The sequence below is a fragment of the Equus przewalskii genome, chromosome 1, assembly GCF_037783145.1.
Source record: "Equus przewalskii isolate Varuska chromosome 1, EquPr2, whole genome shotgun sequence".
Classification (NCBI taxonomy): domain Eukaryota; kingdom Metazoa; phylum Chordata; class Mammalia; order Perissodactyla; family Equidae; genus Equus; species Equus przewalskii.
Window position 1 is genome coordinate 91,557,709 of NC_091831.1, and position 26,303 is coordinate 91,584,011.

The window sequence follows — 26,303 nt, forward strand, 5'->3', positions numbered from 1 at the left end:
AGGGAACACAGGCAAAGGACTCTAACACAGAATTCACAAAAATGATGACAAACATAAAACATCTGCCTCACCTATAAACCGAAAAGGGAAGTGAAAACAGCACTGAGATATTCTTCATACGCTACATCTCAAATGACCAGTTGTTTAAAAGCAAACCAAAAAGATAATTCCCAGAGTCAGTAATTGTGCCAGAAAATCTATGTGTCAAATTGGCATAACCTTCCTGGAGGGCCATTTGGGAATATGTTTCAAAAACCTGCAAACTAGGCATCCTAGTGACACAGCAATTTCACGACTAGGAATTTCATCTAAGACCATATTCTTGGAGATCCCCAAAGATTTACCGATGAAAATGGTTATTATAAATGCTATGTTAATTTTTTTTACATAAAGAAAAGAAATCTAAATATCCAGTAAATGAAATTGGCTGAAAAAAGCTATGATACATGGTATATTTTGCAACCCTTAAAACAATATGGTAGAAGGTGTATTATTTTATGCTGTGGATCATGACATAGTCAGTGGGAAAAACAGGTTACAAAAGGGCATAAGGGTGTAGATATACCATAACTCCATTTTAATTTTTTAAAGCGTATGTGAATATATATAAGAACAAACAACAGGTATGAAGGATACGCAACAAACAGTGTAACTTGGCCCATCACTGGGTGTGTGATTATGGGTCATGTTGGCATTTTCCTTCATTTTACTTGCTTCTGTTTTCTAAACTGCCAGCCAGGAACACGTATTCCCTTGGTAATATGAAAAAATCATAAGGGTTGTTAAGTGGAGGTTTTGTGCATAACCTAACAGCAGCAGAGGAGGCCTTCCCGGCTCTCTGGGCGACCGGCGGACTCACCGAAGGTAGAGGCTTCCCCGAGCTCCTTCCCGTATTTCAGCATGCAGTCGCCCAGCAAGCCTTCCGTCTGAGGGTACCCGGTGGTTTTCACCTGGCCTCGGATCTTCGATACAGTGTTCAGCATTCCTAGCTTAGCTCTGTATGCTTAAAAACATTGTCATTTGTAATTCCTTCAAGTGACAAGGTGGAGCGACAGGTACATAGCATTTAACAAACGTGGCTGGCGAAATCGAGGTCACCCTGGACCAAATGCGGGAGGAGGACCTGGGGCACGAAAGGACCGTGCATGACCTACTTCATTTCTCATATGATTTTCTAGATTCTTTGCCAAAGTGGGTGCTAAGCACATTGTTTGCCACGATGGGAAACAGAAATTACACACATGCTCCATGACTTGACTCCAAATGATAGTAACCTGGGCTATGACAACCCCACACACACACACACACACAGAGCGAGACACTCCAGAACCCTGTGATGCTAACACGCTGAGTCAGACACTAACACCTGGTTCTTGGGGACCAACTGTAAACTAAGAATAGACTTGCTGAGGTGGATGTTTCAAACTACCAGCTGGTCATTAACACCCTCCCTGCCCCCAAGAATTTATTCGGACTGATTATATTCAACATTATGACAGAGGGCTGCTGCCCACTCCTCTTAGGAAAGAGAACCAACAGGAGGAGACAGATGCCCTCACAGTGAACCTAAGTCTGTGCTCCTGGTCCCTCAGGTGCTGCTCAGCTCCCTGGTCTCTAGGGCAGTGATGGGCAGCCACTGATGCTGACCTCCTTTTCTTGGACTTAGGCAATGCGTGTTTACTAACCCTGGCTCTGTGTGACACACCATGCTAATTGCCGGGACTCCAGAGAGACGTAGGACAGTATCTACCCTCAAGAAGCTCACACTCTATTACTGGAAGGCAGAATATACGAGCTGTAATTATGCAAATAAAGTTTGGTGTGGTGTAGGGAAAGGAAAATATAACAATATGCTGAATAAAGATGGAAAGATGCCGCTAAAAAGTGCAGAAACAGTGTCGGTAAGGTGTAGAAGACAGAATGCATATGGTATATAACCAACGGATAAAGAGTGGGCTGGTTTGACAGAAGAAGAAATTAATACAGGACAAATCAGGAGATATTTATGGGGAAAAGTGATTATGAATTGAACACCAAGCTAAGGATTCGGGATTTCATTCCACAGGCTATAGCGTGAATCACTTACTAGCTTGCGGTGCTTGAGATAATTTTAGGTAGTAAAGGGGTAAGCTTTTATTTTCTTTTACTTTTATAATTGCATATTTATTTTAATGAACTCTAGACCAGTGCTTCTCAAACTGTAATGTTCATGAAAACCATCCAAGGATGCTGTTAAGATGTAGAGTTTGATTCAGCCAGTCTAGGATGAGCCCAAGATTCGGCATTTCCCACAGTCTCTCAGAGGATGCTCATCCTGCTGGTCCATGGACCACGCTTTGAGTAGCAAGGCTTCAGACACAGTGCCAGGCTTTTGAATCTTGCCCACGTCAGCCTCAAAGCACTTATCCTTCTGGTCCCCAGACTCACAGTCTTTACTCTTCCACCAAAAACACACACACGTACACACACAAACACACACACACACTCTGGTCCTCTTTCCTACTGTCAGGGTGGGATGTGGGATGTAACAGGCCTGAGTGAGGGCCATTAAAGTGGATTAGAAGCTGCAACTCTCGCTTCCTCTTCTCCAGGAAGAACCAGAGGCCTCTGGCCAATTGGACACTTTCGTTGTTAGCCAACACCTCCTTACCCCATTCCAATGTCAGTTCCTTGAAGGCGGGGTCTCAGTTTAACTTACAGTATATCCCAGGACCCAGGAGAGCCCCTCACCTAGAGGAAGCACCTGCTATATGTGTTGACTGATTTATCAGGAAAAGGGAAGAGATATCTTATCATGGTTTTTAAAACTATAATCAGTTCTACAGATTTCTATACCTACCATCCTCCCTGGAGATAATATTTTATAAATTTTACGTTTTTCAATTTTTGCTTTCTAGATTCTGTGAATCGGTGCTGGTTCCCACAGCCAAGGGACTCACAGTAACTACTTGCAAATAATAAATTCCTAAAAAGTAAAGGCAGTTTCGGAAATCCACAGAATTCAAGGCTTGGACGCCCTCTATTGGTTTCTACGATCTACAACCGAGGAACACCTGCCAAGGGATGCTGCTGTTATCCTGGGAATTAAAGGGAATTAAAGCCTGGACCTGCTTATGCCGTTTCTCATATATTCATCACACCTCATTTCTTAAGCATTTGAGCCATGAAGTGAAAGTCATTTCAAATTAATATACACCTTTAGAACAGGATGGGAGAAATTTTTTTTAAAGAAGAAGAGGAAATGACAATGAGAAAACTTTTACAAAATGTTTAGTGGGTCTCTGAAGCATCTCATAAAAAACGTCTCTGCTTAGCAGTGCCTTGCTGCTAAGACCAAGATCCCATCTCCAAAATGTCACCACAGCTCAGAGAAGTGTCGGCTCTGTCTCCCATTAGCCAGGATTCACTGGGACCACCTTCAGTCACTGGAGACTCAACTTTAGAAAACCAAATTTCATTATCTGAACAAGAGGACACTGTTTCTAGATTCTAGATCACATCAACCACATGCCAACAAAACATGGCGTTTATCAGAGTCTATGACAGCAAACGGACAATAGAATATTTCATGACATCTTCTGACTTTACCTGGATTTGGCTGAAGATATTCTGTGGCTTTGGAAAGAATTTCTGCAACAGCTTTATTGGTAACATCTATTTTCTTAAAAAAAAAAACATAAAAATGTTGGTAAATGACAAACTCAATGAATTCACAGAAAAACAAACAGAGAAGTAATTTTCATTAATTTAATACTTAACACACCATTATAATGATTTTAATCAAATGAATATTTTCAACAATATTTGTTTTCAGGCAATATTTTCTCACTTTTTGGGACATTCCTTCCTCCTAATGATGTTGGAGAACATGAATTTCTTTTTCCTAACATTAAAATGAATATTAATGTAATATTTATAAAATCTGGAAAAGTTATTATGCTCCACTAGATTATGGGACATACCTGAAGGTCTCTCAAGACTAGACATTTCAGAGCTAAACTTTCCTTATCTGGTGGGTGAACCTGAATTTCTGTACTTATATAAGGATGCCATAATAACGATTCACATGAGAAACAACCTCAGTAAATCAGCAGTAAAAGACCCACTATCACATGTATTATAACCAAAATAACATCCATTTGTTCTGTGGGCAGAAAATGCTGACATCAAAGGCCGCCCTGTCAGGTTAAGAATGAATCTTTTCTTCCACAAAACCATTCCTGGACATTCTGGCTGTTGCTTAACCAGAGAATGAATGTGAAAACATACAACACAGTTAAATACGCACATTTCGATGGTTTCATTTTATACCAACAATAGCCCAAAACAAAATGCAAAGGAACAGGAGATCCCATTCATAAGAGCAATAAAAAATATGTAATAATAAAGAATAAATATTATGAGAAATGCACAATACCTCTTTGAAAAGCCACATTCCTAGATGGAAAATTTAATTTGGAAAGATGGAAATCCTCCTCAAATTAACACGTAAAATTAATTCAAATCCCATCACAATTTTAATTTTTTTGTTAAAATTTGCCAAAGTAATAATAAACTTAGATTCCTATTTCACACCACAAAGAAAATTTAAAATATGGACCAAAAAACAAAATACTAAATTATACCGGAGACTATTTTACGATACTGGGCTTGGAAGGATTTTCAAAGCATGATCCCAAACCCAAACATCTTTAAATGAAAAGACCAAACTTCTGACTCTATAAAATGACAAACTGAATAGTAAGAAGACACAATACACACAGTTTGACAAAAGTGGCAAGCAGACAGGAAAATGTATACAGGATAAACGTTAGTAGCCACAATACTCGGAACTCCCATTAAAAAAGAAAAAAAGAGAAACCCAACTAGAAAGGACAAGAACATAAACTGGCCATCCACAAAAGAGGAGAAATACAAGTTGCCTACAAACATTTGGCAAAACATTTAGAAAAATTATCACTTAAAAGGAGATACTTTCCACTCACCAGATTGACCAAAAAAAAAAGTTTAATTGATTATATACCCAATATTAGTTGTTATATGGGTGTGGAATAATGGGCCTATTCATATACAACAGGAGTGCGAAATGACACAACCTTTTGGAAGTACCTACTAATGAGCTTATTAATGTGCCAGCTGTCACCCTTCTAGGGACTTTCACCGAGAAATGTAAAAAAATGTTAGATCACGTTATTTAGTATCAAAAATGGAAAACAACCTAAATTATAATCAACGAGAGACTGATTGAACAAAATTGTGAAACATCCAAACAAGGGAATACCCTTTAGTCACGAGGAAAAAAAAATAAAGAAGATCCATATGCATGCGGAAGGCGCCCACAGTGCACTGCTAAGGAAAAGATCAAGCTGCAGACTGATTTATAATACAGAAAATTTAATTTTTGTAATTTAAAAAACTATGATCTGGTCAGAGTCAGAAGCTTTCGACCAAGCCTGAAATTGTATTTGTTCCCCTTAGCTGAATGTCTAAATTCATGATCCTAGGAAGTTTAAAAAGACAGCACAGGGGCCGGCCCCACGGCCAAGTGGTTAAAGTGCCCTGATCTCTGTTTCTCTGGGTTTGGATCCCGGGCACGGACCTGCTCCCCTCGTCTGCCGTGCTGTGGAGACATCCCACATAGAAAAATTGGAGGAAGACTGGCACAGATGTTAGCTCAGGGCTAATCTTCCTCATCAAGGGGAAAAACAAAAAGACAGCACATAAATGATGAAGAAATGAATCAAGTCTACGTTACTGAGGCAGGCGTGCTGGCTGTGTGTGTGTGAGCACGTGTGTATACGTGCATTGGCCTAGAGACAAGTTCTGTAAACTTGGATCTCTCCTCAGTGGGTTCAGTTGTTTACGAAGATCTTTGAAATGTTTACGAGAATCTGACGACACAAATGTTTATGTTCTATCAGAGTTACAAGAAATTTAAGTGCTTAGGAAAATCCTGCTTTAGATTTGATGTGAAGTTAAGGGGAATCCGAAGCATTACCTTTATAATTGTAGTTTGAAAGGTCTAAGGGAATTTGCTTAATTAAGTAACTGGTGGTAAATGCTTTAGGATTTCATCTGTTAAGCTTATGACTTAACGGAACCTAAAATGAAGATTAACTAAAAATGATCAGCATTTTTATACCGAAATTACTAAATTTAAAAATAAGACCCATAAGTCCAGCTTAAAGCTTAAGAACTAGGTTTTAGATTTGCAACTTTAATAAATTCAATATTAATTAAAACACAACTTAGAATGTTCCATTCCAAGTATACAACCCTCTTAGGACACGAAAAGCCACCAGGAAGCTAGGAGTCATCACTCAAGGGTGACAATGACAGGAGGTAGAGGAAGGGATACTTTCTATTTAGATCCTTCTATCTCTTTTGGGGGGAAAAAAGCCAAAAAAAAAACACAAATGGCCAAAACTCACAAGCCCTGATGTGCCCACTGGAGCTGCTCCCAGAACAGCTCAGGAATCAAAACCAGGAATAAACTCTACAAATTAAAGAGAATGACCACTAAACACAATGGCAAATATGGGCAGTCAAGATGAACATTGACAAAATAACTCATGCAGTTGGAAAACAAAACCTCCCTCTTAGCATAGCTGGGGATATTATGAGGGTGCGTGCGTGCGTGCGTGTGTCTTGTGTGTGTGTGTGTGTGTGAGGTTAACAAAATACTATGCAAATATGAGGAAACCACCAGGAAAAATCGAGGAAAGTAGAGAGGTGAAAATTAGTTTTGTAAAGTCTACCTGGTGTGAAGGTACCTTTGTTGCTTGATTAAATCTGGAATTTCCACCTAGTGTTGGCACCCGACCCTCAGGTGCCCCAAAACCTGTCCCACTGAGCCCCAGGCTTCAGCCCAAGATGGACAGCTGCTGGCAGCCCTGGTGTCTGACGGCTGTTCATAGTACTGTCTTAAAAAATTTTGTAAAGCATCCATCTCTGTCATCATATCTTTCTTATTCCTTATGTAATTTATTTGTGTTTCCCCTTTTTTATTTCTTGGTCGCCCTTGGTAGAAGTGGCTTTTCAAACAAATAGCTCCTGGTTTTATTTCTTGGTTCTACCTTTTGGTTGTTATTGCTTTCTATTTTATTAATCTCTCATTTATCTGTAATGATTTCTTCCTTCCACCTAGAGTGATTCAATTTACTATTTTCCAGCTTCTTGCCTTGAATGATTTATTCACTTCCTTCCAACATTTATTTTCTATTAAGTGCATTTAAGATACAGCCGTATAGCTCATGTTTGACAAACAAAATTCTCTTATGATTAAATATTCTTTAATTTTAATTTTCATTTCCTCTTTAAATTAAGAATTATTTTTACACGTTTTTAAATTTCCAAAAACCCAGAATTTGGAAGCTATACCTTCTTTGTAATCCTTATGTTCTATGACCTTACTTTGGGAAATAATTATTGAGTTTCTTCTGTAGCCCAATATACGATTGATTGTTGTAATTGTTCTAAAGGAATTTGAAAAGAATATGAATTCTCAATTTGAGAAATGCAGATGTCTATATCTACTTATAATCAAAGGTATTAACCATATTTCATGCAAATCCTTCATGAGCCTATCTATCATTGTCAAGTTAGTCTGTTAATCAATGAAAGTGACATGTAAAGTGACATTTCCACTCGGATTTTTGTCAGTTCTCCATGTACCTCTGATAGCTTTTACCTCACATATTTAGATGCCTTGCTATGTGTGCATAACAGTTCATAACTGATATAATTTCCTGATATGCTACATGACTGCATCTTTCTATAATTTTTTTAAATCCTCTTTTTCCATTTAGCGTTTTTTTGCATCAAATTTTACTTTGACATTACTATTGTTTCTCCACTTTTGTCTAGCTAGCGTTTGTCATGGAACATCTTTCTCCAAACCTTTGTCATTTCTGTGTCACATTTTAGGTGGGTCTGATACCATCTAACTCATCTCTTCCTTAAAACTTCTTGTCACATATTAGATATTTCCATGCTTTTCACAGATGCAATAAAACAGATAAAATATCTTATTTTTATATTTCTTCTGTCACTCCTGGGAGTTTTGGAGGGAAAGGAAGTAAATAAGAAGGATCTCAGTCCATCAACTGAAACGACAATTCCTGAAACGTGCTTTTAAATTTAACATTTCAACTGAGTCATCTTGCTGGTAATAAAGTTACACATAATATCTTCATATATCAAGAGATTTTTGTAAAGTAATTTCAGGTACGCTGATGATGGTAAAACGTTTCTACGTTTTTCAGTTTTCAGAAACTAACTTTTTTCAAAAGCAAAAAAAAAAATAACCTTTCCCCAGGGAGCGTCCTGGAGGACAGTGTGGCCAGGGCCAGATTAACCTAAAGACAGTAACCCCCAAGGCACAACCTGGGGCTGGACTTCCTTGCCCGGCATCTGCTGACAGCTCTACCACCTGTGATATCCTGTACCCTCCAGGATACACCTGAGGGCAGAAGCTTTGCTTTCTGTCTGCCCTCTCTCAGCTGGGGAGTCTAATTATTAAAACAAGGCTATGTTTCAAGGGCCCAAGACAAAGGGGAAGGAAACTGAGGAAGCTGGTAATTACTAGTGGTCCCAATTCTGCTTCCACCTAAGCTCCACACAGCTGACCCTGTTAATGGACAGAGCATCAACAATCTTCCTTTGGAACACATTAACAATCATTTCTGGAACAAGCTCATCACATTTTTCTAAACACTTTCACACATGTTAGTTTTCTGCGTAATTCTCACAACATCCATGTGAGGCAAGCAGGGCACACGTTATCATCCTTGGTCACAGGTCAGAAAAGACGAAACATTACCCAAGTTCACACAGCCAGTTTTAGTGGCAGAACCAGGACAAAAGTCACTTGTTATACAGCTGCTGCAACACATGCGAGCAGAGTCAGAGTTGTCCACACAGTGAATCAAAGTTTATCCATCTCGTCCCAGAGACACATTTTGACTCTCCAAGATACATAATCACAATTCCTTTGGCCTTTCTAACTGTTGGACGAGATGAACTATCTTTTGAGCATTTCTGACTTTTGTCCACTAGAGGGAACCAGTTAGGCACAGCCCACTTGCTTCATGATCAAGGGTCTTTAACTGGGCTTGACGTGTCAAAGAACCACTTTCTGGATTCCATAATCCACATGTGTATACAAACATTCTAGATTCCCACTCTAATATCCTTTACAGCATCAGTATATCTCATATTGCAATAAAAGTCAATTTGTAACAAAGTTTACATTAAAATGCTCTCTTACCCTTTCCATGTCAAGAAATTCGTCATCTAGTTTCGTTCCTTCAACGCCACTTATTTTTTCACTAAATAGCTGCAGAAATAAACACAAGTAATTGCATTGGACAATGATTTGTTGTCACAATTTCTGACAAATTATTACAAGCAAAAACAAAAAAATTCAGATTCAGCTTGTTGGATTTTTTTTGGACTAAATCCTTTAAGAAAACTGTTGCAAGGAGTAACTACATCTAAGGACATTGGAAGATACAGATTTCTCACTCACTCAACAGATATTATGCACCTACTATATGTAAAGCACATGGTGGGTCCTGTAGGAGAAACAAAGATAGATAAGATAGGGTCCTTGTCATCCAGGAAAGCCGTGTTCAGCTAAAGAGTTAACTAAACACAAACAGTTAACTAAAATACAAGGGCAGAACAATAAGAACAATACAACATAAGAGTCCTGGATACAAATTATTGTAAACGTACTAAGCGATGGGCATTTCAGTGATTCACAAAAAGGATTCTGTGAGCCTACAGTGTGGGGTGGGGGTGGGGACCATGCCCGATCTGTTTCCTAGAAGGCTTGGCATTTCAGCTGGCTTTTCAAGGACAGGGGACATTGCAACAGGCGGCACTGACGGAAAGGTCTTCCAGCACGAGGCAGCATGAAAAAAGGCCCAGAGACAACAATACGTGGGGCAGGGTTTCTCAGCCAGATATTTCTTTGTTGTGAGGGCTCTCCTGTGCATTGTGGGATGGTTCACAGCATCCCTGGCTCTACCTAAGATGCCAGTGGCGACACGTTGCCCACATTGCGACAACTGGAAATACCTCTGGACAGTTGAGAACCACTGGTGCAGGGAAATGTGCTCAAGAAACAGCAAGACATTTGGCTTCCCTGTAATGAAGAGGGCTTGAGGGAGAGCGGGCTGGAAATAAAAGCTGAAGGGCAGGCAGAGCCTCATCCCAGAGACTCTCAGACGCCAAGCTAAAGAGGATGACTGAGAAGTCCCCAAAGTGTCCTCATCACACACAGGGCTGTTGGCAAACCTTTTAGAAAAGCACTGCAGGCTCCAGTGTGGGTTGGATTAGACAACAAGAAGAATGGAATGGAAGTAGTAAATACATTGAATCACTTCCTTTAGAAAAGTACATCAACATAATTTCTTTACACCTTTAAAATATTTCCATGAATATAAAAAATCAGTAGTAAAGGGGGGTGGGTGGGTATCAACAATTAATGGTAAAAGGATTGCAGGTCGTTTTAAATGTACATGTGGTTTTCTGCTACTATTTACACTACTATTACGACACACACAGTATTACTATTTAGTAGGAGAAATATGAACCCAGACAGTATTTAACTTAAATTTGAGGTGTGAGAAGGAATGACTTGAAGAGAGAAGACAAGAAAGACTACAAAAAGGGTATGGAAGGAAAGTACCTCAACATAATAAAGGCCATATATGATAGACCCACAGCCAACATCATACTCAATGGACAAAAACTGAAAGCCACCCCTCTGAGGACAGGAACAAGACAAGGGTGCCCACTTTCACCACTCCTATTCAACATAGTACTGGAGGTGCTGGCCAGACCAATTCGGCAGGAAAAAGAAATAAAAGGAATCCAAATAGGTAACAAAGAAGTAAAACTCTCGTTGTTTGCAGACGACATGATCTTATATATAGAAAACCCCAAAGAATCCACAGAAAAACTATTAGAAATAATCAACAACTACAGCAAAGTAGCAGGGTATAAAATTAAAGTGCATAAATCAGTAGCATTTCTATACACTAACAATGAACTAACAGAAAAAGAACTCAAGAACTCAATCCCATTCACAATCACAACGAAAAGAATAAAATACCTTGGGATAAACTTAACCAAGGAAGTGAAGGATCTATACAATGAAAACTAGAAGACTTTCTTGAAAGAAATTGATGATGACATAAAGAGATGGAAAGACATTCCTTGCACATGGATTGGAAGAATAAACATAGTTAAAATGTCCATACTACCTAAAGCAATATACAGATTCAATGCTATCCCAATCAGAATCCCAAGAACATTCTTCACAGATATTGAACAAACAATCCTAAAATTCATATGGGGCAACAAAAGACCGCGAATTGCTAAAGCAATCCTGAGCAAGAAAAACAAAGCCGGCGGAATCACAATCCCCGATTTCAAAACATACTACAAAGCTACGGTGATCAAAACAGCATGGTACTGGTACAAAAACAGGTCCACAGATCAATGGAACAGAATTGAAAGCCCAGAGATAAAACCACACATCTATGGGCAGCTAATCTTCGACAAAGGAGCAGAGGGCCTACAATGGAGAAAAAGTCTCTTCAACAAATGGTGCTGGGAAAACTGGACAGCCACATGCAAAAGATTGAAAATTGACCAGTCTTTTTCACCACACACCAAAATAAACTCAAAATGGATCAAAGACCTAAAGATTAGGCCTGAGACAATAAGTCTTTTGGAAGAGAATATAGGCAGTACACTCTTTGACATCAGTTTCAAAAGAATCTTTTTGGACACTGTAACTCCTCAGTTGAGGGAAACAATAGAAAGAATAAACAAATGGGACTTCATCAGACTAAAGAGCTTCTTCAAGGCAAGGGAAAACAGGATTGAAACAAAAAAACAGCTCACTAATTGGGAAAAAATATTCACAAGCCACTTATCCGACAAAGGGTTAATCTCCATAATATACAAAGAACTCACACTGCTTAACAACAAAAAAACAAACAACCCGATCAATAAATGGGCAGAGGACATGAACAGACATTTCTCAAAAGAAGATATGAATATGGCCAATAGACACATGAAAAGATGTTCATCATCGCTAATCATCAGGGAAATGCAAATCAAAACTACACTAAGATATCACCTTACACCCGTTAGATTGGCAAAAACATCCAAAACCAAGAGTGACAAATGTTGGAGAGGTTGTGGAGAAAAAGGAACCCTCATACACTGTTGGTGGGAATGCAAACTGGTACAGCCACTATGGAAAACAGTATGGAGATTTCTCAAAAAGTTAAAAATAGAAATACCCTATGACCCAGCCATCCCATTACTGGGTATCTATCCTAAGAACCTGATATCAGAAATCTCAAGAGTCCGTTGCACCCCTGTGTTCATCGCAGCATTATTTACAATAGCCAAGACGTGGAACCAGCCTACATGCCCAGAAACTGATGATTGGATAAAGAAGATGTGGTATATATACACAATGGAATACTACTCAGCCATAAAACAAGACAAAATTGGCCCATTCACAACAACGTGGATGGACCTCGAGGGTATTATGTTAAGCGAAATAAGCCAGTCAGAGAAAGACAAACTCTATATGACTCCACTCATAGGTGGAAATTAGTATATTGATAAGGAGATCTGATCGGTGGTTACCAGGGAAAAGGGGGGGTGGGGGGAGGGCACAGAGGGGGAAGTGGTGTACCCACAACATGACTAACAAAAATGTACAACTGAAATCTCACAAGGTTGTAATCTATCATAACATTAATAAAAAAAAAAAAAGAAAGACTACAAAAATGGCCATGATCCTCCATCTTCCCATTGGAATCCCCATCTATGTTTCTGCAGTTCCGCCTGGCCAGAGCTGGAGTTTGTTTCCCCCAGAGTGAATCTGGGCTGGCGTGTGACTTGCTCTGACCCACAGAGACAAGGCTAGGCCTTAAGAGATCTTGCGTGCTTTTGGTCATTCTCTTGAAACCCTGCTGACACCATGTGAACAAGCACAGCCTAGTGTGCTGGGTGGTGAGAGACACGTAACCCAAATATCCCCATCAGGACAACCAGCCAAACCCCAGATCAGAGCCCCAGGCTGAGCTGCAGCTGGCTGCAGACACACACGAGCCCAGATGAGGTCAGCCTATCTGCTGAGCCATGGAACGAGTCACATCAACGGTGGTTTAGATCGCTAAACATGGGGGTGCTTTGTTACTCAGTAGATGCTGACTGATACACTACACAGCAGTTCTTGTTTTCCAAGCTTAGTCCAGAAGTCAGAAATGCAGCTGTGCGAGACAGCACATAACAAGAGGAACCACTCTAAAAGTCAGGATTATCCCAGTGCAAACAAACCTACCCATCAATGACGTCCCCCAAAAATCTTTTTGTTCAGTAGTGAAATCACTTAAAATTATTGGTTCTTAACTTTGGAGTTAATATTCTAAGAATGTAATAAAAGTTACACAACCATTACCCAGGAAAAACACATACTGTTGCACAGCGGATTGCAGAAACAGCCACAACACTTTGCAGCTCGTCCCATTAAGAGCAGCTTCTGTTTCTCCACCCTGACTTGCTTTGGTCAACAGAATAGAATGCAAGCCACACTAAGAGAATACTGAGTTTAATTTATAGCTAGAAAGAGGCTTTGTAAATACTTCTGCCCACTCTCTGAGGTCCACTGTAACCAGCTGCACATGAATAAGCCTGAGCTAGCTGGTTGGAGAATGAAAAACCACTCGGAGCAGAGATAAGCCTGGCAACTGACCACCAACCAGTGAGTGAGCCCGAGCCCAGCTAAAATCAGCCAGACCCAGAGACCCAATCAGGAGATTCCAGCTCAAGTTGTTGACCCACAGAACTGTGAATGAAAGAAACAGTTTATGTTTTAAGTCATTATGTTTTGGGGTGGTTTGTTACAGAGCAAAGGCTGATTGATACAGTTGCCTGTAATTTTGGAAGGCTACTAGAACCCCAGAAGCCCATGCATAAATCTTTACTTTAAAATATCCATTTGAGGGGCCGGCCCCATGGCCGAGTGGTTAAGTTTATGTGCCTTGCTGCAGCGGCCCAGGGTTTCGCTGGTTCGGATCCCGGGCAGGGACATGGCACCACTCATCAGGCCATGTTGAGGCAGCATCCCACACGCCACAACTAGAAGGACCTGCAACTAAAATATATATTACTATGTACAAGCGGGGATTTGGGGAGGTAAAGCATAAAAAAAAAAAAGATTGGCAACGGTTGTTAGCTCAGGTGCCAATCTTTAAGAAAAATAAATAAATAAATAAATAAAATATCCATTTGAGGTGGCCGGCCCGGTGGTGTAGCGGCTGTTGCGTGCTCCACTTCAGTGGCCTGGGGTTCACAGGTTTGGATCCCAGGTGCAGACTTACACCACTCGACAGCCATGCTGTTGCAGCAACCCACATACAAAATAGAGGAAGATCAGCATAGATATTAGCTCAGGGCGAATCTTCCCCAAGCAAAAAAAAAAAAAAAAGTGCTCCATGAGACAAAAGCCTGGAATTAAGTTCTGCTTAAAGACAGAAGATCAGAAGAAGGAGGAGGCTGGAAAAACATCCAGATGCAAACCACTGGCTAAGTTTATCGCATTTTGCAATCTGCAGGCCCAGGGAGACTAGAGAGCAAAGGACCATTCAAGTTACCCCCCAGCTCTGTGGCTAGATCAATATCCCCAACATCACCACGGAACAGAGACCAGCAGTCAGCACTGTGGCCTTGGGAAGCCAAGTGGAAAAAAACCACAGCCACCAGATAGAAGTGAGCACAGAGGGGTTAAAAGTGACAAAAAGACACCCTCCCCACTTAAAATTAAGCCTTGAAATCTAAATTCTAAGGCACATGAATAACTATAACACCAAGAAAGATAGCCAACAAAATCACAGATCACAACATGAATTCACTCCCAGTGAAAATAATTTTACGAAACAATCTGACAAAGACTTCATGTGTATGTTTAGGATATTATCAATATAATAAATGAAGGAATAACTTCTATCAATAAAGAGTAAGCAATTACTCAAAAGGGAAAAAATTTTTTAAATAGTATAAAAAATTAGAAATCTTGGAAATAAAAAAATATATAGCTATGAAAATGAAAAATTTGATAGATGTATCCAGACTGGGCACAATCATGGTGAGAACTAGTTAACTAGAAAATATTACTAAGGAACTTACCTAAAGAACAAAAAATTTAAAAGGACAAAGAGTTTTGTTTTAAAAAATATAAAATATCAGATAATCAGTATGGAAGATAAGTGAGGTTCCAAGATATATCTGATAGGCACTCCAGAAAGAAGCACAGAATATAGGAGAATCAGTATCTTAAGAGTTAACAGCTCTTTTTTCCCTACAGTTGAAGGAAGTATGAGTCCACAGGTTAGAGGCACACTCAAATGCTAAGCAAGACAAATATTAATGCACACCTAGACACACTGAGATGACAAGAATAAAAAACGGTGGGGCGGGGGCCGGCCTGGTGGCACAGTGGTTAAGTTTGAATGTTCCACTTCAGTGGCCTGGGGTTCGGCAGTTCAGATCCCGGGTGCAGACATGGCACCGCTTGGCAAGCCATACTGTGGTAGGTGTCCCACATACAAAGTAGAGGAAGATGGGCACGGATGTTAGCTCAGGCCAGTCTTCCTCAGCGAAAAGAGGAGGATTGGCAGCAGTTAGCTGAGGGCTAATCTTCCTCAAAAAAAAAAAAAGAAAGAAAAAACAGTGGAGTGGAACAACCAAGGCAATAATATGACTGACAGCAGATTTCTTTCAGCAACAGCAGAAACCAGGAGTCAATGGAGGACCAGCCTCAAAGCGCTGAGAAGAAATAAGTGAAAATCTAAATTTCATGTCTTCCTAAACTGTTGTTTAAGAAAGAGAAAAAAAAAAGACATATTCAGACCATTGCAGTATCTAATAGAAGTAACACTAAAGTACTTCATCAAGGAAATAAAAACAGAACCAAGATGGAAGGTATGCATCACAAGAAACAGTAGGATAGAAATTGATAAACTATGGTGGGGGATTTAACTCCTGACTAAAACAAACAAGCCAAATAAATATGTGAGTTTATAAAAAGGTAAAACTAAAACTAAAGCAATAATAAGATAGGGAGGGGATGGGTGTTCAGTGGATATTTTGAGCCACTGAGGTTCTTCTGTATTCAGGAGGAGGTAGATGGGCATAACTGTAGACATTTTTCAAATAATGTTTAAGAAGTATGTGTTCTACATAACGAATGGTAACCACTAAAAGCATAAATCGGTATACATATAGTACTATGTAAGTTATAACACAGTATCCATACCAGCACATTAGTGGAAAATCAAAGTCTTCCAATCCAAAAGAAAAGAAGGAAAAAGGATGTGGGAGGAACATACAGGATGACAAATAGAAACCACAAAATAAAATAGCAATGATAAGTCCAAGTAGGTCAGTAATCATTATCTATGCAAGCAGATTAAATTCAACCTATTAAAGGATAAATTAATATGGTGGATTTTTTTAAATCCAGCTATATGCAGCTTCTGAGAGACGTACCTAAAATAAAACATACAGAAAGACTGAAAATGAATTATATATACTAGGAAAATATTAATCAAAATAAATCCAGTAACAATAATATCAGACAAAAAAGACTTGTAGGCAAAGCATTTACTGGGATAGACGTGTGGCCTAATCACAGAAGGAGCAATCCGCTAACATGCTCTTATAACATGATCCACGCCACAGCACAACTTTAAAAAGACAAGGCAAAACACTGAAAGAACTGAAACTGACAAATCCATGACCATCGAGGGGATTCTAACACAACTCGATCAGAAAACTGATGGATCAAGTATGATTTTTAAAAAAAGTGGAAGGGATACAGATAATTCGAATGACCAAATTAATAACCTTAATCAATATGAAAATATATATATATATATATCGGCAGCCAATAAGTAAAAAAGGTATATTCTTTGAAAGTATGGACAGAACATTATGAAAAATGACCAAAATCAATCAATACCATATAGAACATGTTTTTTAACCATGTGCAATTAATCTAGAAGTCAACAATAAAAATAAATACGTAGGTAAAAAATTTTGGAATTCAGTCCTAGATAACAATGGAAAGGAAACCCTAATAGAAATTACAAAAATTTTTAAATTTAACAACAAAAAAATACTATACATCAAAACTGGTATGATGCTATAAAAGCAGTATTTAGAAATCAATGTACCACCTTAAATTCATTTTTAAAAAAACACTTTGGCTTAATGTTTCAGACTGACAGGAGGTCATTCAATCTAGTTCAACAAACATCGGAAAGTCTACCGACTAGGTCGATATGCTAGGGATACGAAGATCAATCGCTCTACATTCCAGCTGCCCACAGGCCCACTGAGAAGCAGGAGCAAATGGCCATAACACAAGCAAGTACGTACTTTTCCGTAATAGGGAGATGCAGAATTTGCTATTAAAATCCAGATGCAAGGAAGCAGATGCTATGGATGAGAAGGTGCCAAGAAAGTTCCAGAACAGAGCCTAGAAGGCTATATTGAGTGCACCAAGGAGATTACAGAGGAAGTGGCATTTCTGGCAGAGAGAATAGCATAAGCAAATGCATAACTTATGAAAATATATATATCTATGAGAGTGCATTCAGGAAACAGCATAACGATAAGGGTAACTGACATGAAAGACTGACCCCAAATGAAAATGACCATACAAGCAGCGGCCAGATCATGAGGCTGAACTGAATCCTGTGGGCAATGGAGATTTTTAAGCAGGTGATTGATGTGATCAGGTCTGCATCTCAGGAAGATCCCTCAAGCGGCCCATGGAGAATGCACTAGAGGGGAGCCAGAAGGTGGACAAGGAGGTCCGTTAGGAGATAAAAAGGGACACACACTAAATGGAAAGGTAGACTAAGGAAGAGTGTCACAATTTCCCCCTAAAACTCTGTCTTCTTCAATTTCAAACACCAACTGCCCTCACCCATTCAGCTTCCTCATCACAAACACTGCACCTGACCTGGGCTCGCTAGACAGAAGTGCGAGGCTAAAATACAAACGTGTGGCTAAGTCAGTGTGGCTCGTGTGATATTCCCCCAGTGAAAAGAGGATTATGATGCAATTAAACCCACCTCAGGATGCCTTGGTGCTACAGCCAGAGATAAAAACCCTCCCTCCCCATCTACTTCTCAGCAGGCTCCAACGTCATCAAGAATAGGAAAATAAAAACCAATTCCAAAGACTCAACAGAACAGTGATGTAAAAGAAATTTACTTGGGAAACATAAAGCTTTTGCGTTTGGCTTTTCCTCTAGATGTGCTGAGGCTTTAGTGGTAAATGTTAACATAGCCTTGGCTTGCTTCTTGTGCAAATATCTGTTTTCAAAGAAACCTTGGCTTCTCCATCCTCTTCCCTTTTATGAAGCAAGAAATTAAATGGCAAGAAAGCCAGAACCTAGGAGAAAATGTACAAAAGTAAAATTTATACCTCAGGATTTCAGAAAGTGCTCCAGAACAGTATTTTCCGAGACGAGTGCCACAAAACTCTGGCTGCATGAGATGTGAATAAGAGTCAGGCAAAAGAACAGCTCCTTGACCATGTAAGTTTGGAAACACTGCAATGAACAAAAATTAAGCAGAGTTCTTTACTAAAACACTTTCCAAAGACTTTAAAAAGGAAATGAGCATTGTGGATTTCCAAGTGGGTGCATATAAGATGTAGCATTTCCCATCCTTATTCGGTCATGGGAGACACCTCATACCAGGAAAAGTCTCAGAGAAGCAGTGTTTTAAGGAAGACACTTTGGGGCCCTGCACCAAAAATTTCACCCTCTTTACTGGCTCCTTTGGTTTTCCTTTCAACCAGTTAGCAGTCATGTTCTGCTTTTATCAGCTTGGAAAACATGGCAATACTCAATTACAAATACAAATAATTAAGGCTATTTGTAAGTTGATAACATTAGGGGAAGATGAGAGAATGGTTCATGTGAGCTGTCTGTATTAGTTCTGCAACTTATCTGTAAGTCAAAAAGTATTTTAGAATCAGAAATTTTTTTAAATCTCTGAAGGCATCAGAGAGCAACCAGGGTAGCTGGGATTTGAGGGGCCAAAATCATGAAGAAGGGAAATGCAGTGAGAAGTGCCAGACATTCACGGCTGCTCTTTCCCTTTAGGGAAATTTCTGCCTTGCAACACAGGACAGAAAGGCTGAGCAGGAAGCATCAGCCTGGAAGTTGCTGTGGCCTGAACGGGCTACGGAGATGGAAATTGGAGTGCACTGTAACCTAGGAAACCAGGATATCAGAGGCCGAAATTCCAGGGAACAAAGGAAACTGTTCCGGCTATGTGCAATTTCCTCTCAGCACTTTTGACAGTTCCTAAGTTGGGTATACATATGGCAAGGTGCTGAGAAATGAGCACAAAGAGGCTGCTAAACGGCTAAACATCTAAGCAGAGGTTTTTGCACTGTTACAGTAATCAAGAGCCAAAATTGGAGTTCAGGACACCCAATAAAGAGACACCCTGGTAAACACCCTGTTTTAGTTCAATTTCTGAAGACCTACAGCCTAGCAGTAATAGCAAGCTAGAGAGAGATGTGTCCTCACAAAGCCGAAAAAGCAAACTTGAATCATTTCAATCCCATTTGTAGCAACATCACAAGTCTTTACCCTCGTTATCTGCCAGAATAAAACCAGGTCGTCTCTGGAGGAAGACAACAGCACTTCCAGAACTGCTACCATCTTCACATACAGTATCTGCCATCCAAATAAAAAATCATCTGGTATACCAGGAGACTGAACCAACAACTAAAAGCTAAATAAAAAAAAACACAAGATAACCCAACAGGTAATCCCAATATTGACATCAGAAATTATCTTTAAGATAACTATGGTTAATAGGTTCAAGAAAATAGATGACAATGTAAATTTCCACCAAAGAACTGTAAAACAAAGAAAGAGAGCAAATGGGGCCAGCCCCGGTGGCCTAGTGGTTAAGTTCGGCATGCTTTGGTTCAGTGGCCCAGGTTCAGTTCCCAGGTACAGACCTACACCACTTGTCTGTCAGTAGCAGTGGCTCACATACAAAAAGAGGAAGATTGGCAGTGGATGTTAGCTCAGGGCAAATCTTCCTCAGCAAAAAAAAAGAGAGAGAGAGAGCAAATGAAAAATTCAATAACTGAAATTAAGAATTCAACAGGGGGGCTTAATAACAATTAGACACTGCAAAAGAGAGAATATGTGAACTGGAAAATAAATCAATGGAAAGTATCTAAATTGAAATGTAAAGGGAAAGAGGATTAAAAATACAAAAAAGAACATTATAAACATATTAGACACAGTAGAAACACCTAACACATGTGTATTTTAGAGTTCTAAAAGGATAGAACAGAGAAATGGGGAAGAAGCAATATTTGAAGAGAAGATGGCCGAGAACTGTTCAATATAATCAAAAAGACATCAAGCTGCAGATTAAAGCTCTTCTATGAATCTCAAACAGGATAAATAAGAAGAAAAGCATACCTAGGCACAAGTCTTTTGCTGAAAACCAAGACAGAGAAACCTAAAAACAATCAAAGAAGAAAACACTCCATTCAAAAAAGCAACAAAAAAGACCGTGAGCTAACACTGTCACAGAAATCATGGAAGCTACAAGACAATGAAATCGTATCTTTGAAGTCCTGACAGAAATTATCTGTCAATCTAAAATTTTATTTCCATTGAATATACCCTTCATAGACGAAGGCAAAGTTTTAAAGATATTCAGACGAAAAAAAATGGGAGGATTCCTCACCAGCAGACACACACCAAAAGAAACACTAAAGGGAGTTCTTCAAATAAAACAAAAATATTCCAGATGGTAACAAGGAACTATGGAAAGAAATGAACCAAAAAGATAAATCTAAATGAATATTGACAGCTTAAAACAATAATAATATCTTGCAAGGTTTTAAATATAGGTAGACTTTTAAAACATGGAAACAGTACACAAAAGCCATTACTAAGGAGGTAAATTGTTGTGAGGTCTTCTATTGCTTGTAACAAAATAATAGTTTAAGGAGGACTCCACCACATAAAAAAGGCACGTGGTCATCTCTAGGATTGCTTTTACAGCAAGCTAGTAGAGAAGCAAAATGGAATAAAAATTATTAATTCAAAAGAAGGCAAGAAACAAGAATAAAAGTGAGGCAAATAGAAAATAACATAGATCTAAATGGAAAAATATCAATGATCACTTTAAATGTAAATGGACTAAATATTCCAATTAAAAGACAAAAAGCATGGGCTAAGATGATAAAATATCAAACTACACTATATTCTGCCTATAAGAGATGCACAGTAAATATAATGATATTGGAGGAAAATAAATACATGGAAAAAGATATAGCAGACAAACACTAACATTTACAACAAGAAAATCCTGAGAAGCTATACTAATATCACACAAAATATACTTTTAGACAAAAAACATTACTACTAGAAGACAGACAGACATTAAAAAATTACAAATGTTCAATTTAAAAGAAAAATATCACAATTCTAAATCTGTATGTGCTTAAAAACATAACCTCAAAATGTATAAAAGGAAATGTTATAAAACTAAAACTAGAAATAAATGATTCCAAATATTTTGATTTTTTAACACCTCTCTCTTAGTAACTGATAAAACAGACCAAAAAAATCAACAGATTGACTTGACTTGAATGGTCTGATTTACACATGGAGAACACTACAGCAAACAACAGAATGAAGATTGTTTTCAAGTAGACATGGAGCATTTCCCAAAACAGACCGTGTGCTGGATCACGGTGCACATCTGCACTGATCCCAAAGACTGACATCATTCAGAATATGTTCTCTGACCACAGTGAAATTAATGGATAAAACAATACCTGAAAAATTTTCCAAATATTTGGAAATTAAACAATACATCTAAATAAACTGAATTAAACATGAAATCACTGTGAGTATTCGAATATATTTTGAAATGAGTAACATCGAATATACAGATATATTTAAGCTTGTGGGATGTAACTAAACTTGTTCTTAGAGGGGGTTTTATAGCTCTAAATTGCTAGTTCTCAAACTCTCTGATTTCAGGATCCCTTTATTTTCTTAAAAATAATTTAGGACCCCTACCTTATACCATACATCAAAAACAATTCCGCATTGATCTTAAAATAAATGTCAAAGGTAAAACTTTAAAGATTTTAAAAGTTAACATAACCTTGGTATAAGGGACATCTCAATCAGTTCCCAAAATACTAACTATAAAGAAAAAGACCGATATGTTGGACTTCATTAAAAACAAGCAAAGACAGAGTGTGAAAAATCAAGCCATAGAGTACAAGATATTTTCAATATATTTGCAAAGAATCACATTCAGACATTAAAAAGAATTCCTACAAGTCATTAAGAGAAAGGCAACCTACTCAATATTTTAGAATAGGTAAAACTCTTACAGAGGCAACTTCACAAAAAGGGGCTATCCAAATAGCCAGTAAGCATATAAAAATATTTCCATTATTATCATGGAAATACAAATTAAACCACAATAAGATGCCACTACATTGACACCAGAATGGCTAAAATTATTTTAAAACGATATTACAGGATTAATGGAGCAACTGGAACCCTCATACACTGTTGGTGGGAGTATACATCAGTACGACCACTTTGGAAAACAGTTTGACAGAATCTACTAAAACTGAATATATAAATAGCCATACCCTATGACTCAGTAATTGCATTCCTATGTAAATACCCGGCAGAAATTCCTCATATGTACACCAAAATTCATGTACAAGCAGCATTACTCATAACCACCAAAAACTGGTAACAACTCAAACGTCTATTAACAGCAGAATGAATAACTAGATCACGGCTACTTCTCTAATGCAATTCTGTATAGGAATTAAAAAGAAAGAACTACTCCTGCCACATGCAACAGCATGGGTAGACTTCAGACATAACATTTAACGAAAGTAGCTCATGCAGTGTGATTCTAATTATATAAAGTTCAAATATAAAAGAGAACATGCTGTATTATTCCATTCATATAAAATTTAAAAACAGGAAAAGCGAACCCATGGTGATAGGAGTCAGTGAGTGGTTACCTTTGAGGTGGGGTTACCACGGAGCCTTCTCGGGTGCTGGCCGTGTTCTATATCGTGAGCTGGTATGCATACATGTTCACTTTGTTAAAATACATCAAGCGGCCTATGTATGTGTCACTCCCCTGTATGCATGTTTTATTTCCATAAAAAATGTTTAACCCCCTCCATGAACCCTGCATTCAATGTTTTCAATATTTGCATATATTATATTTATCATGATTTATTTGTCTACAAGAAAGTTTAACAAACAGTGTTGCCCCACTTCTTCCTCCTTTGTCTGAATAGTAGAAATAATGTTCATGTCTGACTGTACATATCGGGAAGTCGCTGTCCAGTAGAATAGCAACTAAACCATACAGAATCCAATAATCTATATCTGAAAGAACAAAAAGCCTGGGGCTATTACATGGTGACTGTGTCCCCTGCACCCTGAGTGCTACTTCAAGTTTAATTGTTGTAGCAACAGGATAAAGAAATTAACTAATCTCACCAAGAGGAGGTAAATAGATCAAATGCATATAGAAAATATCACAGACGTTGAAACAAGATGGTAGACCAAATGCACACATCTTCCTCTCTGCTGAACCAAATACTTTTAAATAAACTTGTAAATATATATATAGAGAGAGAGGCATATGACACATCGCTAACAGGGTGGAGAAACAAAAGCTGGTGCCAGCAGCAGATCGTAAATGGTGAGAAATTCCTCGAAGACAGAAAGCAGATGGGACCACAGAGCTAAGGAACAGCAGACCAACATATACATGGTAGAAAACTGCTCCCAAGATAGAAGTTAATACAGAGAAACTACAAGTCTAAATAAAGTGAACATTAAAAAAAAAAAAAAAAAAAGAGTGAGTCCCTGGGGAATCATCAGGATTCTTGATGAAAGAACTGCATGGACAGCAATAAGGATCATTGGAAACCCTCTGGTCCCATCCCCACGCCCCACCTTGATACCCGAGGTCGAGTTTTGCAGTTACACCCTCTTGCTTCAAACCCCTGCCCAGGGCTAATTAGGGAGGTATCTCCGGGCAAATTACTGAAGCTCTCTGTGCCTCCAATTCCTCATCTGCAAAATTTGGAGACATGAGTTACTATATATTTGGGTTATAACTCATGGATTAGGGTTAATATATGGAAAGCATTTAGAACAGCATCTAACATATGAGCCATTAATATTATCAACTGAGCAACCTGCAGCAAGGATGTCCGTCCAGCACCGGCTCTCAAAAGAGTGTAGACTACTCTCTTCTTTGGGTGGGCACCAAAGTGGGTGTGAAGATCTGAGAAGAGCTGGAGAGCCTCCAAACATCCCAACAGCCTTCCTGTCTGCTCCCCCATGGCCACTCACCATGGCGTAAAACCCACCAGTCACCACCCCCCGCACACACTGAGTCCCTCCAGTAAGAAGGGAAGATTCTGAGGCCAACAGACAAAACCTAAGCCAGCTACTGACAATGCTGGACCTAGTCCTTCCTTCTTATTGACTGACTACTAGGAATCACAGAAATCTGAGGAAAACTAGGAGCACGAGAGAAAACACCAAAGGGGAAACTTTAAAATTATCCAAAGGAAAGAGAGAAAAGGTGGAGGGGGAACTTCTAAAGGCTCTCATTAATGCCCACAGATACAACTGAGAAGATATTGTATGCACAAAACAAGAACAGGCTACAACGAAAAAGGAGCAATCAGAAGGGGGAAAAAATTCAATAAAAAAGGGTGAGCATGGAATGGACAAAGCTGAAACATGAATTGTTCATTGGGAAGATGGAGTCAAGGAAATATCCTGGAATATACAATAAAAGAGATAGGAAGCAGAAAGAAACGTCCTCTTGGCTGAGGGCACCCAGGACCACCCACCTTCTGGATGCCCCACCCACTGTATCGGGAAGGCCTGCCATCCTGAGGCTGGGCGTGGCTCTGGGCCTCCTCCAGGAGCTGATTCTAAGCTGTGGACCCTCTATAGGAATAGGGGTTCCACCTGGAATAAATGTTCTCAGTCTACAGAGAGGCTGACCCTTCTCAGCTCCCACACCAGAAAATCAGGCGCTGTTCCTGAGGGTGGGGTCTAGCAGAATCTCCTCTACTTACCGTTTTGCACACCCTAACTTTGTCTCAAAGAAGACATCTATGGGGAGGCGGCCCTGTGACCGAGTGGTTAAGTTTGTGAGCTCTGCTTTGGTGGCCCAGGGTTTCGTGGTTCCGATCCTGGGTGCAGACATGGCACTGCTCATCAGGCCATGCTGAGGTGGCGTCCCACATGGCACAACCAGAGGCAACCACAACTAGAATATACAACTATGTACTGGGGGCTTTGAGGAGAAGGAGGAAAAAAAAAAAGACTGGCAACAGATGTTAGCACAGGTGCCAATCTTAAAAAGAAAAAAAGACATCTATGATTTGGCCAAGGTGGCTTCCTGTAGTTTGCACTATACTGGGCAGAACTTCCTCCAGGTTGGTGGCACGTGGATGGAGGACATCTCGAACTTCCAGCACGGATGCCCATTTCCATCCACTTTTATATTTCTTCCGCCATTTTCAATTAGAGCTGATGGCTGAGGTTGACGTTTTCCCCATAAATTTCTTCATGCTTCTTTTAAAAGTTTGCCAACGTGTACTCAAGTCAATGATCATTAGTTGTAGCCCTCTATGAGTCTGACCTTTTTAAAAGCTTGATTCTGGGGCCAGCCCGGTGGCATAGTGGTTAGGTTCATGCACTCTGCTTCGGTGGCCCAGGGTTCACAGGCCCAGATCACAGGTATGGACCTACATACCGCTCATCAAGCCATGCTGTGGAGGCATCCCACATACAAAATAGAGGAAGCCTGGCACAGATGTTAGCTCAGTGACAATCTTCCTCAAACAAAAAGAGGAAGATTGGCAATAGATGTTAGCTCAGGGCCAGTCTTCCTCACCAAAGAAAAAAAAAAGTTTGATTCTAAGCAGTATTTTGTGTTTGATCCCTTTCATAGCAAATTGTAGTCTTTCAGAATTTTCTTTGCAGAAAGCCCTGTATGGTTAAGAAAGAATCTTTGGGGAATGTAATTAATCACAAAAGTGACTCTCTTTCTGGGAACCTGTGTTCTCAGAATCCACTTATGCTTGGGGGCCAGACCACAGACAGGCCCATGTGGGAACCCACG

General features: G+C 39.3%; 1 protein-coding gene across 6 annotated transcripts in view; it reads right to left on the bottom strand.

The window, feature by feature from the left end:
- The window catches only part of SH3GL3 (SH3 domain containing GRB2 like 3, endophilin A3), a 130,710-nt gene that overhangs the window by 41,619 nt on the left and 62,788 nt on the right, over positions 1 to 26,303 (bottom strand). For 5 of the 6 annotated variants that reach the window (XR_546744.2, XR_011525385.1, XM_008531516.2 and 2 more), the window contains exons 2-4: positions 9,269 to 9,337; positions 3,589 to 3,661; positions 860 to 1,003 (exon numbers count right to left, since the gene is read on the bottom strand). Coding sequence is in view for 4 of the 6 variants with exons in the window: in XM_008531516.2 (XP_008529738.1) it covers positions 860 to 1,003; positions 3,589 to 3,661; positions 9,269 to 9,337 (286 nt within the window). In the remaining 2 variants the exon portion in view is untranslated. The remainder of the gene's footprint in view (positions 1 to 859; positions 1,004 to 3,588; positions 3,662 to 9,268; positions 9,338 to 26,303) is intronic. The other variant, XM_008531517.2, reaches the window with a different exon arrangement.